Source organism: Bombina bombina, chromosome 1, assembly GCF_027579735.1.
Source record: "Bombina bombina isolate aBomBom1 chromosome 1, aBomBom1.pri, whole genome shotgun sequence".
Lineage (NCBI taxonomy): Eukaryota > Metazoa > Chordata > Amphibia > Anura > Bombinatoridae > Bombina > Bombina bombina.
Genome location: NC_069499.1, coordinates 1,408,514,096 through 1,408,527,663, shown reverse-complemented (window position 1 = coordinate 1,408,527,663; position 13,568 = coordinate 1,408,514,096). Strand labels below are relative to the sequence as shown.

The following is a 13,568-nucleotide window of genomic DNA, read 5'->3' as shown; positions in this document are numbered from 1 at the left end:
GACATTGTGCTATAAAGTCCATTTTAATGTGTTCCCAGTAATCCATTTTAACTGCTAGAATGTATTCAATTGTTTACATATAGCTCCTTTACCATTATGTTTAATTTAAAATAGCTACTTTTGCCTGTTGAAAACACTGCCAATACTAGAAATGTTAAAACTGCTGTATTTGCTATAGAAAAGCTTTGAAGACAAGAGGCAGCAGCATAATCAACCTAACAGTAGAAGGTGAAAGAAAGAGATCACAGACCATTTGAATGGGTGGTCCTACAACTGCTTTGAATACAATGATCTCTTACCAGCTGTTTGCCTGAGCACATTGTCCCTATGGGGCCAATTTATTATAGTGCGAGCGGACAGGATCCTGCCGCACATCGATTTATCATTGCATAAGCATATCACTAGAAATGCTTGTGCAATGCCGCCCCTGCACAATTGCTGCCAATCGGCTGCTAGCAGGGAGTGTCAATCAACCCGATCGTATATGATCGGGCTGATTGCTGTCCGCCGCCTCAGAGGTAGTGGAAGAGTTAAGGAGCAGCGGTTAAGACTGCTGCTTCTTAATTCCTGTTTCCGGCGAGTCTGAAGGCTCGCGCTGATACAGCTGCATACCGATACAAATAATGTACCTCGGTCTCTTGGTATCATTGGACCTTATCTTCTTTAAATGAAAACATATCTAGTGACTTAAAAGGACATGAAACCCCCCAAAAAAACTTTTATTTTTCAGATAGAGCATACAATTTTAAACAACTTTCAAATTTACCTCTATTATCAAATGCTCTTCGTTTTCTTGTTATCCTTTGTTGAAAAACAGGCAGGTAAGTTCAAGAGCGTGCAGGTGGCCTGAGTACTATAAGGCAGCAATTTTGCAACAATGTTTTACATTAGCAAGAGCACTATTTCTTGTTATGTAGTGCTCCAGACATGTGCACACTACCTACCTAGGTATCTGTTCAACAAAGAATAACAAGAGAACAAAGCAAATGTGATAATAGAAGTAAATTTGAAACTTTTTTTAAATTGTATTTTCTATCTGAATCATGAAAGAAAAAAATTGGGTTGTATGTCCCTTTAAAGGGACATAAAACATGAAACAAAACTTTGCATGAATTAAATATTCAGTAGGAACAAGCAATAATTAATCTCTAACAGTTTGTAGTATCTGCATTTGTTCATCTTAACATTACCGGCATCAAGACACATGCATGCTCCTATAGTTCTCAAGACACATGCATGCTCTTGAGTCAGCCTATTTAGGTATGCTCTCATGGAAGTGAGCTAAGTCTAAACAAAGGATATCCAGAGAATGAGGTTCATTTTATAACAGACATAAACTGGAACTATTCTATTGGCACTCTTCAAATAACCGATAATAAAATAATAACATTTATTGTTAATAGTAGATATGGGCAAAATTTCAGGATTCAATATTTGTTTGCAAAACAAATTCCGAATATGGCTGCAGGCAGAGCGATTCGTTTTGTTTTGGCGCCAGATATATCAGTGTGAAAGAGTAACTCAGATCTTTGTGTATTGTACTTTCACACTGATATATCCGTCACCAAAAACGAAACTAATGTCACAGCCTGCAGCCTTATTCTACATTTGTTTCACAAACAAATGCCGAATACCAACATTTTGCCCATGCCTAGTTAGTAGTAGGCTTTTTCGGAGTCATAAAGTTTAATTTTGACTCTCCAAAGCCAGCGTAGATTTGATTCTGTAGATCAGAAAGGTGTAAATGACCATGTGACCTTCCATCACTAATATGATACTGTTTTGCAAACACAGGAACTATATTCCTTTGGATGTTCTGGCCAAGCTTCAACTCAGCCATCACAGCTCACGGAGATGACCAGCACCGTACAGTGATGAACACCTATTACTCACTTGCTGCCTGCACATTGGCCACCTTTGCCATGTCCTCTCTGCTAAATGGGGAAGGAAAGCTGGACATGGTAGGAAGCACAAGACTGAGGGCCAGCAAGATTAGTTTGAGGGAGTCCATGCAGTATACAGCAGTTCAGCCCTTTAAGGCTATCAGTATATCAATTAACAAATAACAATTAAAGGGACACTAAAGTCAAAATTAAACTTTCATGATTCAGAGAGAGCATGTCATTTTAAACAACTTTCCAATTTACTTCCATTAACAAAACATGCACAGTCTTTTTATATTTACACTTTTTCAGTCACCTGCTCCAACTGAACATTTTTGATTGGCTGATGGCTGTCACATGATACAGGAGGTTTTGGAAATAGACATAATTTCAGACTAAGTGATATTGTATTGTCATTTTATCATGCATTTGTTGATTTTGCAAATCTACTGTATTTATTTTATTACAAAGATAAGCACCTACATTAAAAAAAGATATATCTTGCACTACTTATTAGGTTAAAGTCACTCTATAGTCACAATATCATACAAACCCATTTTGCTGGTAGACACGGACCTGAAGACCTATGTAGTTTGCTCATATACTTGAGTATAATTACACTTTACATTAAAGAAAAATAGAACTGACATTTTTTGTTTCATGATTTAGGTAGAACATACAATTTAATTATATTATAAAATTTGCTTTGTCTTCATTAAAAGCATTCTTGCAAAACTACTGCTATATAGGGCTCCAGGCACATGCACGCTCCTAAACCTATGTACCTGATTTTCAACAAAGAATACCTAGAAAGCAATCTACATTTGATAATAGAAATAAAGTGAAAGTAAGTTGTGAATTGTGTTTTCTCTGTCCATTAATTAATTATAGTGTTATGTATTTACCAGGCATTACTGTATTCTTGTATTGTTTTTGTCCCCACTTATGCTAATGAAGTCTACACCATGTATCAATTACCCTTTCTGTAAAGAACCTATTATCCTCCAATTTAGAATACATTCTCTTTGTTTTTTACTAAACCAACAAAATATAGAGCTAAGATTCCATTGCCTTAGCAAATGGTTACATAAGATTTTATTGATACTGTACAAAATATAGATAAGTTGTTATGTCATCTCATGCACGTTTAAACCTATGGTATGTAAGTTGTGTAAGAATTATTTCCAGATGTTATAGGTCACATGACATTAATCACCATGGGCTATGTCTTCAGGTGCACATTCAGAATGCAGCATTAGCTGGAGGAGTAGCTGTGGGAACCTCAGGTGAGATGATGTTGACTGCCTTTGGAGCCATGATTGCAGGGACCGTAGCTGGGATTATCTCAACCCTTGGATACAAATTCTTGACGGTATGTCACAGTAGCTATAGATACTTCTTTACTGAACATCTCTTCAATATAGACAGATTATATTTTTAATAGGAACATCAAACACCCCTCACTATAGAAACCTATGGTCATATTTTTAATTTCTTTCACACCTATATTTTAATAAAGTCACCAATCAAAATCACATAACTTAATCAATCTTGTAAACTAGCTGGACATAAGATACTCTTTTAATAGCAGAAAATGTTCTCATTATGGATCATTTGACCAACTGAAACGTCTCCATACAGCTTTCTTAGCTATAAAGAATTTTATGCAGCCAAATTATAAATTTTAAACAAGGTGTCATTACCATCTGGATATCTGATGTCAATGTAAAAATAGCAATTACATACACCATTACATCTTATAGTGATCAAGGGAGGATGCTAAATCTGTTTTTCTTTTTCAACAAAAAAAAGTCACTCCCTACTTCTATGAGGCCTTGAAAGAAAAGGGCTTCTTATTTTAAATGACAATTAGATAAACTATTATACATTAACCTACAGTGTTAAAGAGTAGGGTTGTGTTTATATGTCTCTTTTCCAGCTAAAAATAAATGTATATTCCCGGGAGACCTCTGATATGAAAGATAAGGAGCTCCTGTTTCAACATTATACTTTAGATGTTGCATGATTGGAAGAAAAACAGAGAAAACTAAATTATCAACATGTTTACAGAAATAAAACTGGGTAGACAAGAAAACTGTGAAAAATAAACCAACTCACACCTGAGTGTATGATAGTAATCATTATAATTATTTATTTTAAATGATGAGTCATATAATAGTTTAGGTATATTGTGGTAATGTGAATGGCCATTATTTTAGTTGCTGGATAATTGCTTTACAATTACAAAACTGTGACCATATATGGCATTTGTTTGTCCACAAAGAAAGCATGAAAATAATTTGCAAAAAAAGTAACAAAAAATATATACATGTGATACCTTTAATGCAACTGCAATCTTTCAGGATATTTCCTTTTTCCGATAATCATAAAAGGTATTAGCTATATATTGTTTTTGTTACTATTTTTTAATACACTGGCTAACATAGTACTGTACTACCTTTTTATATTTGTCTACAAATAAATTATTATTAGTGTTGTGAAAATATCTAACCCCATCCTTATTGATCATTTCCTATGTACGTCCATGGCAAGATAACCCAGTTATTGAAACCTTGATTCTTTTTACTAAAGAAAATTAAAATGCCAACATTAGTGTAATTCATGTTTTGTGCCATTGCTTGTAAACAACTTGAATACATCTAAGATGCTTTTCGTAGAATTTGTTCCCAAAAAAATTATATAATTTAACTCTTATTTCCTGCTTTAATTGTGTATTTTTTACAGCCAGTTCTGGATTCCAAGTTAAAAATTCAAGACACTTGTGGTGTTCATAATCTGCATGGCATGCCTGGCATACTGGGTGCTGTCATTGGTGCGATTGTTACATGTACTGCTACAGCAGATATTTATGGAGATGGGTAAGTCACCGTCCCTCATGACTATGTTTTCTATGTTTTTGGTTTTTTATTTTGTTTATTTTGGGGGGGTTTTGTAATACTGATCAATGCAGAAATTGTCTTACACCCCCTTCTGGTCATTCTTAGGATGGAAGATGTCTTTCCGTTGATATTTGAAGGGAAGCGCACTGCAAGCTCCCAGGCTATTTACCAGATTGTGGCCCTCGTAGTGGCTTTGGGATTTGCTATTATTGGAGGGGCTATTGTAGGTAAGTCTTTAACAGAATAAATACAAGGGTAAAGTAAAAAAAAACTGACAAATTGTGAAACACATAATTTTGCCAAACAAATTTAAAAAAAATGCATCAGCTAGATAAAGCTAAATATTAATAATGGTTCAGAAAACTAAAAATATCACTGATGTAGCTTCGGATTTACCTTTTATATGTTTCTATTTAATTCAAATATTTATTAGATGGATCTAAAATAAATATTTATATTTAATCATATATGTTTTTACTGTTACATACACCCTGGCATGCAAATTATCCTCCACACAAATACAATTTACCAAGTATTCAATGTTCACCAAAAATTACATTTCAGTTAAACACTGGTTTACATTTATATAAAAAGTTCCTAATTTTTTTCCTCTTCCTCCTCTTCCTCCTCTTCTTCCTCTTCTTCTTCCATTTGATTTTATGAATAACAAAAGAGAACTGATTAAATATTAAAGCACGTTTGAAATTGTGTTAGGCACATTTCTACTTTAACAGTTCAGACCAATTCTCATGCACTTTACCTGGTGTTGACCATGTTTCAGAAGTGCTTATCCAACTGATGTCATGAGTGTTGTCAGCTGTTCCTCTTACCCCTGCATACAAGTACTCCCCAGCACACTAGATCACAGCAAATGTAAATAAATAGCAGTGTAATTTGGGCTCTAGGGCAAAATATGAGGCATAGTCCTAAAGATATTTTTACACAGCTTGTGCATAATCAATCATGCATAGAAACATACCCATACATACATGCAAGTACATATATATATATATATATATATATATATATATGTACAGTATATATATATATGTACAGTATATATATATATGTACAGTATATATATACACACCTTTGAGCCCTTTCCAATCCTATACCTTGTCATATGCCATATTCCTTTAAAACATGTTTATAGCAGTGTAATTTGGGCTCTAGGGCAAAATATGAGGCATAGTCCTAAACATATTTTTACACATATTGTGCATAATCAATCATGCATAGAAACATACCCATACATACATGCAAGTCCATATATATATATATATATATATATATATATATATATATATATATATATATATATATATATATATATGTACAGTATATATATATATATATATATATATATATACACACCTTTGAGCCCTTTCCAATCCTACACCTTGTCATATGCCATATTCCTTTAAAACATGTTTATAGCAGTGTAATTTGGGCTCTAGGGCAAAATATGAGGCATAGTCCTAAACATATTTTTACACATCTTGTGCATAATCAATCATGCATAGAAACATACCCATACATACATGCAAGTCCATATATATATATATATATATATATATATATATATATATATATATATATATGTACAGTATATATATATATATATATATATATGTACAGTATATATATATATATATACACACCTTTGAGCCCTTTCCAATCCTACACCTTGTCATATGCCATATTCCTTTAAAACATTTTTAAACATTTACTTTAATGAAAAACAAATATATTTTTACTTTTAATACGTATAGATATGATGAAATACATTATTTTAATGTTTTACATTTGTTTGGTTCTACTTTTTTTTTTAGCTCTAACACTTTACTTCAGGGATCCAGTGTAACTTTTTTTTAGCGCTGTTATGTGTTGCACTCAAGCGCCAAGATATCCATTGAAAGTACAGCGTGAACTAAAAAAATGTCAGTCATGCTAACATTTTCTGTTAATTCTTTGTATCATGGACTTTTAATATCAAATTGTGTGCTATTTTTTGCGTGGGCCACCCTACATTATCAATAGTGTTCCACTTGTATTCTTGTATGTTAAAAAAATCCCCATTTAACCCCACATCCCACAGAATTTATTAATGTAATATAAAAATATATTCTTTGGTAGTTGAGTGCTTCCGTAAGTTTAATAATGTAATATAATAATATATTCTTCGGTAGTTGAGTGCGTGCATGCGTAAGTTTAATATTGTTTAATATAATAATAAATTCTTTGGTAGTTGAGCACGTGCATGCGTAAGTGAGTGCATGCGTGTGTGTGTCTGTGTACACACTAGTAAGGCTTTCACTAGAAAGCCTGCAAATTGAAGGGGAGAATTGCCAATAAAGACTGTCGGCTAGATTTAGAGTTTTGTCGGTAATGACCCGCGTAGCTAACGCTGGCTTTTTTTCTCCCGCACCTTTTAAATACCGCTGGTATTTAGAGTTCACAGAATTGCTGCGTTAGGCTTCAAAAAGGGAACGTAGAGCATATTTACCGCCACTGCAACTCTAGATACCAGCGTTGCTTTCGGACACTGCCAGCTTCAAAAACGTCTGAAAAAAAACCTAACACCTGCAAAAAAGCAGCGTTCAGCTCCTAACGCAGCCCCATTATTTCCTATGGGGAAACAGTTTCTAAGTCTGCACCTAACACCCTAACATGTACCCGAGTCTAAACACCCCTAACCTTACACTTATTAACCCCTAATCTGCCGCCCCCGCTATCGCTGACACCTGCATATTATTATTAACCCCTAATCTGCTGCTCCATATACCGCCGCAACCTACATTATACCTATGTACCCCTAATCTGCTGCCCCTAACACCGCCGACCCCTATATTATATTTATTAACCCCTAATCTGCCCCCCACAACGTCGCCTCCACCTACCTACAATAATTAACCCCTAATCTTCCGACCGGATTTCACCGCTACTATAATAAATGTATTAACCCTAACACTAACACCCCCCTAAGTTAAATATAATTTAAATCTAATGAAATAAATTAACTCTTATTAAATAAATTATTCCTATTTAAAGCTAAATACTTACCTGTAAAATAAACCCTAATATAGCTACAATATAAATTATAATTATATTGTAGCTATTTTAGGATTAATATTTATTTTACAGGCAAGTTTGTAATTATATTAACCAGGTACAATAGCTATTAAATAGTTAATAACTATTTAATAGTTACCTAGTTAAAATAATTACAAAATTACCTGTAAAATAAATCCTAACCTAAGTTACAATTAAACCTAACACTACACTATCAATAAATAAATTAAATTAAATACCTACAATTATCTACAATTAAACCTAACACTACACTATCAATAAATTAATTAAATACAATATCTACAAATAAATACAATGAAATAAACTAACTAAAGTACAAAAAATAAAAAAGAACTAAGTTACAAAAAATAAAAAAATATTTACAAACATTAGAAAAATATTACAATTTTAAACTAATTACACCTACTCTAAGCCCCCTAATAAAATAACAAAGACCCCCAAAATAAAAAAATGCCCTACCCTATTCTAAATTAAAAAAGTTCAAAGCTCTTTTACCTTACCAGCCCTGAAAAGGGCCCTTTGCGGGGCATGCCCCAAAGAATTCAGCTCTTTTGCCTGTGAAAAAAAACATACAATACCCCCCCAACATTACAACCCACCACCCACATACCCCTAATCTAACCCAAACCCCCCTTAAATAAACCTAACACTAAGCCCCTGAAGATCTCCCTACCTTATCTTCACCACACCGGGTCCCGATCTGTCCAGAAGAGCCTCCGAAATCTTCATCCAAGCCCAAGCAGGGGCTGAAGAGTGACGTCCATCCTCCGGCTGAAGTCTGGATCCAAGCGGCAAATGAAAAAGTCAATCTTCGTTGAAGAAATCTTCATCCTATCCGGGCAGAAGAGGACATCCGGACCGGCAAACATCTTCATCCAAGCCGCATCTTCTATGTTGTTCCATCGGATGACGAGCGGCTGATCTTGAAGACCTCCGGCGCGGATCCATCCTCTTCGTTCGATGTCCAACTGAAGAATGAAGGTTTCTTTAAGGGACGTCATCCAAGATGGCGTCCCTCGAATTCCGATTGGCTGATAGGATTCTATCAGCCAATCGGAATTAAGGTAGGAAAATTCTGATTGGCTGATGGAATCAGCCAATCAGATTCAAGTTCAATCCGATTGGCTGATTGGTTCAGCCAATCAGATTGAGCTCGCATTCTATTGGCTGATAGGAACAGCCAATAGAATGCGAGCTCAATCTGATTGGCTGATTGGATCAGCCAATCGGATTGAACTTGAATCTGATTGGCTGATTCCATCAGCCAATCAGAATTTTCCTACCTTAATTCCGATTGGCAGATAGAATCCTATCAGCCAATCGGAATTCGGAATTCTTGGATGACGTCCCTTAAAGGAACCGTCATTCTTCAGTTGGACGTCAAACGAAGAGGATGGATCTGCGCCGGAGGTCTTCAAGATCAGCTGCTCGTCATCAACAACATAGAAGATGCGGCTTGGATGAAGATGTTTGCCGGTCCAGATGTCCTCTTCTGCCCGGATAGGATGAAGATTTCTTCCCGAAGATGGACTTCTTCATTTGCCGCTTGGATCCAGACTTCAGCCGGTGGATGGACGTCACTCTTCAGCCCCTGCTTGGGCTTGGATGAAGATTTCGGAGGCTCTTCTGGACAGATCGGGACCCGGTGTGGTGAAGACATGGTAGGGAGATCTTCAGGGGCTTAGTGTTAGGTTTATTTAAGGGGGGTTTGGATTAGATTAGGGGTATGTGGGTGGTGGGTTGTAATGTTGGGGGGGGGTATTGTATGGTTTTTTTTTACAGGCAAAAGAGCTGAATTCTTTGGGGCATGCCCCGCAAATGGCCCTTTTCAGGGCCTGTAAGGTAAAAGAGCTTTTCTATTTTAATTTTAGAATAGGGTAGGGCATTTTTTTATTTTGGGGGTCTGTTATTTTATTAGGGGGCTTAGAGTAGGTGTAATTAGTTTAAAATTGTAGTAATATTTTTCTAATGTTTGTAAATATTTTTTTATTTTTTGTAACTTAGTTCTTTTTTATTTTTTGTACTTTAGTTAGTTTATTTCATTGTATTTATTTGTAGGTATTGTATTTAATTAATTTATTGATAGTGTAGTGTTAGGTTTAATTGTAGGTAATTGTAGGTAGTTTATTTAATTTATTTATTGATAGTGTAGTGTTAGGTTTAATTGTAACTTAGGTTAGGATTTATTTTACAGGTAATTTTGTAATTATTTTAACTAGGTAACTATTAAATAGTTATTAACTATTTAATAGCTATTGTACCTGGTTAAAATAAATACAAAGTTGCCTGTAAAATAAATATTAATCCTAAAATAGCTACAATATAATTATAATTTATATTGTAGCTATATTAGGGTTTATTTTACAGGTAAGTATTTAGTTTTAAATAGGAATAATTTATTTAATAATAGTTAATTTATTTAGTTAGATTTAAATTATATTTAACTTAGGGGGGTGTTAGGGTTAAGGTTAGACTTAGCTTTAGGGGTTAATAAATGTATTATAGTAGCGGTGAACTCCGGTTGGCAGATTAGGGGTTAATACTTGAAGTTAGGTGTTGGCGATGTTAGGGAGGGCAGATTAGGGGTTAATACTATTTATTATAGGGTTATTGAGGTGGGAGTGAGGCGGATTAGGGGTTAATAACTTTATTATAGTAGCGGTGAAATCCGGTCGGCAGATTAGGGGTTAATAATTGTAGGTAGTTGGCGGCGACGTTGGGGGCGGCAGATTAGGGGTTAATAAATATAATATAGGGGTCGGCTGTGTTAGGGGCAGCAGATTAGGGGTACATAGGTATAATGTAGCTGGCGGCGGTGTACGGAGCGGCAGATTAGGGGTTAAAAAATTTTAATAGAGTGGCGGCGATGTGGGGGGACCTCGGTTTAGGGGTACATAGGTAATTTATGGGTGTTAGTGTACTTTAGAGCATGGTAGTTAAGAGCTTTATAAACCGGCGTTAGCCCAGAAAGCTCTTAACTACTGACTTTTTTCTGCGGCTGGAGTTTTGTCGTTAGATTTCTAACGCTCACTTCAGCCAAGACTCTAAATACCAGCGTTAGGAAGATCCCATTGAAAAGATAGGATACGCAAATGGCGTAGGGGGATCTGCGGTATGGAAAAGTCGCAGCTGGAAAGTGAGCGTTAGACTCTTTCCTGACTGACTCCAAATACCAGAGGGCGGTAAAAACCAGCGTTAGGAGCCTCTAACGCTGGTTTTGACGGCTACCGCCCAACTCTAAATCTAGCCATCAGTTATTTGGTTTGGGTTTATTTGATCATGTTTTTTTGAATTCTAATATTTTTAAATGAATTCCCATTTGTAATTTCCTCCACACACACTTATTTTTGTGAGCAAAAGAAGAAAGCAGGCAATGAATATCCTCTTTAGAGTAATTGTGATTATGGAGCAAAACTCTTTTTAACATGATTTTTAATCACACTGATTATACACTTTGATTATACACTTTGATTAAAGCAAATTGCTGATTGGCTTCCGAGCTCTTATTTTTAATTTATTAAATTACTGGAAGCTTAAACGGTGGGTATTTTTGCTCTTAACTCATATTTATGCTCGGAAAAAATTATTATTATTACAAAAGAAAGTGTTGTGGCTTTATATAAATATACAGTTGTAATCAAAATTATTCAACCCCTATTGCAAATCAGGTTAATTGTCAAAATTTACAGACTTTTAGCTGTTTGCAATGAGCAAATCAGACAAAAACAATTTGAGATAGCTCAACACAATGAATGCTTCAAGTGATTTCCCCAAATTCAACTGAAAATGCAACGTTTAATGAATACTGCCGTCTCAAAAGTATTGAACCCCTTTATGGCAAACATCTTTAGTACTTAGTAGAGCACCCTTTTTCTGTTAAGACCCGCTGGAAACTAGATGCATAGCCAGACACTAGCTTCTGGCAGCGTTCGAGAGGAATCTTAGCCCAATCCTCATGAGTAATGGCCTCCAGTTCAGTAATATTCTTGGGTTTATGTGATGCAACCACCTTCTTTAAATCCCACCAGAGATTTTTTTATGGGGTTCAAGTCAGCTGACTGTGATGGCCACTGTAGAATCTTCCAGGACTTCTTCTGCAACTAAGCCTTGGTGGAATTTGAGGTATGCTTCGGATCATTGTCCTGTTGGAAGGTCCAATGACGCCAAAGCTTCAGCTTCCTCACAGCAGGCATGAAATTTTCTGATACTTCACTAAATCTTGCCTTCCAGACGCTGCAGGTTTCCAGTGCCATAGGATGCAAAGCAGCCCCAGAGCATCACCGATCCCCCACCATGCTTAACTGTAGGCAGAGTGTTCTTTTCAGCGTATGCTTCATTCTTCTTCCTCCAGACATACCTCTGATCCATCAACCCAAAAACTTCCAGTTTTGTTTCATTGCTCCACAGAACAGAATTCAAAAACTTCTGTGGCTTATTTATATGATTTTGAGCATATTGGAGCAGTCTTGTGCTTTTGCTTTTGGGTTAGTAGTGGTGTACGTATCGGAGTTCTGGCATGGAAACCTTTTGCGTTTGATACATGCCTTACTGTGCAACCAGAAACCTCTATGCCCGTGGCCAACAAATCTTGCTGAAGGTCTTTTGCGGTCACTCAAGGGTTTTTCTCAACTGGCCTGCTGAGAAATATGGTTGCAGCCATTGATAGCTTCCTTTTCTGCCCTGTCCAGGTAGTGTAACTACTGTTCCTTTAACTTTGAACCTGTAAACTATGCTTCCAACGGTGTCTCTAGGAACATTCAGTGCCTTCGCTATCTTTTTGTATCCTGTTCCTTGTTTATGAAGGGGAATGATCACTTATTTTAACTTTTTGGACCATTCTTATGACTTAGCCATATTTCTAACATGCAGTCAAATGTGACTGGGGGTTGAATAATTTTGATTACAACTGTGTATATATATATATATATATATATATCTGTAATCATAGTAATTCAGATGTTTTGTTAGCATCCAAATTCAGAAGAAGGTGACCACTCATGGTGGTGCCAGATTTCTTCTTGTGAAAGTTGAACACACTAATTCTGGATTTGTACAGGAAGAAGGAATCCTGCTCCGAATTGAGCAAACGCCACATGCGACCACTTTCTTCCACATTCCGATGTTAACGAAGCATCCGAATGCCTATGCCTAAGATTCTGTATTTTTATATATACGGTTTTGTGACTAAGGTGAATTGGTGATGGTATAAAGGAGTCAGGTATGTGTTTTATTGTTTGTATGGTCTGAAGACGTGGATAATATCCACAAAACATCACTGTTATGAAATAAATTTGTTTACTAATGCTATAAGACGTGGAGAGTGCTTCCTACATTTGTTGTTTTGCATTGCGCTTTAAATGCACCCTGGGCAGCTGTTATTTGAAAAAAAAGTGAGTGCAGAGCCCTCAGGAGGAAGGTATATACATATATATATATACTGTATCTATATATATATTGTATGCATATATACGTTTGTATATATATATATATATATATATATATATATATATACATTTGTATGTATATATTTATATAATGCAACTCGAAAAATTTTACTTTTTTTTTTAGAAAATTAAGTAATATCAGGATAATATTTACCAAACAAAATTAGAAAATTGTTTTTTATCCTCAATGCAGAAACTGGAATATGCATGCAAGAGCAGAAATCACAATGCTGTATTAAATTCATTTT

The 13,568-nt window shown here is 35.5% G+C and overlaps 1 protein-coding gene across 1 annotated transcript in view; it reads left to right on the top strand.

Moving 5' to 3' along the window:
* RHBG (Rh family B glycoprotein) overlaps positions 1–13,568 on the top strand; it is a 101,214-nt gene that overhangs the window by 70,326 nt on the left and 17,320 nt on the right. The window contains exons 5-8 of the mRNA XM_053705234.1: positions 1,795–1,961; positions 3,118–3,255; positions 4,629–4,762; positions 4,889–5,010. Coding sequence (XP_053561209.1) covers positions 1,795–1,961; positions 3,118–3,255; positions 4,629–4,762; positions 4,889–5,010 — 561 coding nt within the window. The remainder of the gene's footprint in view (positions 1–1,794; positions 1,962–3,117; positions 3,256–4,628; positions 4,763–4,888; positions 5,011–13,568) is intronic.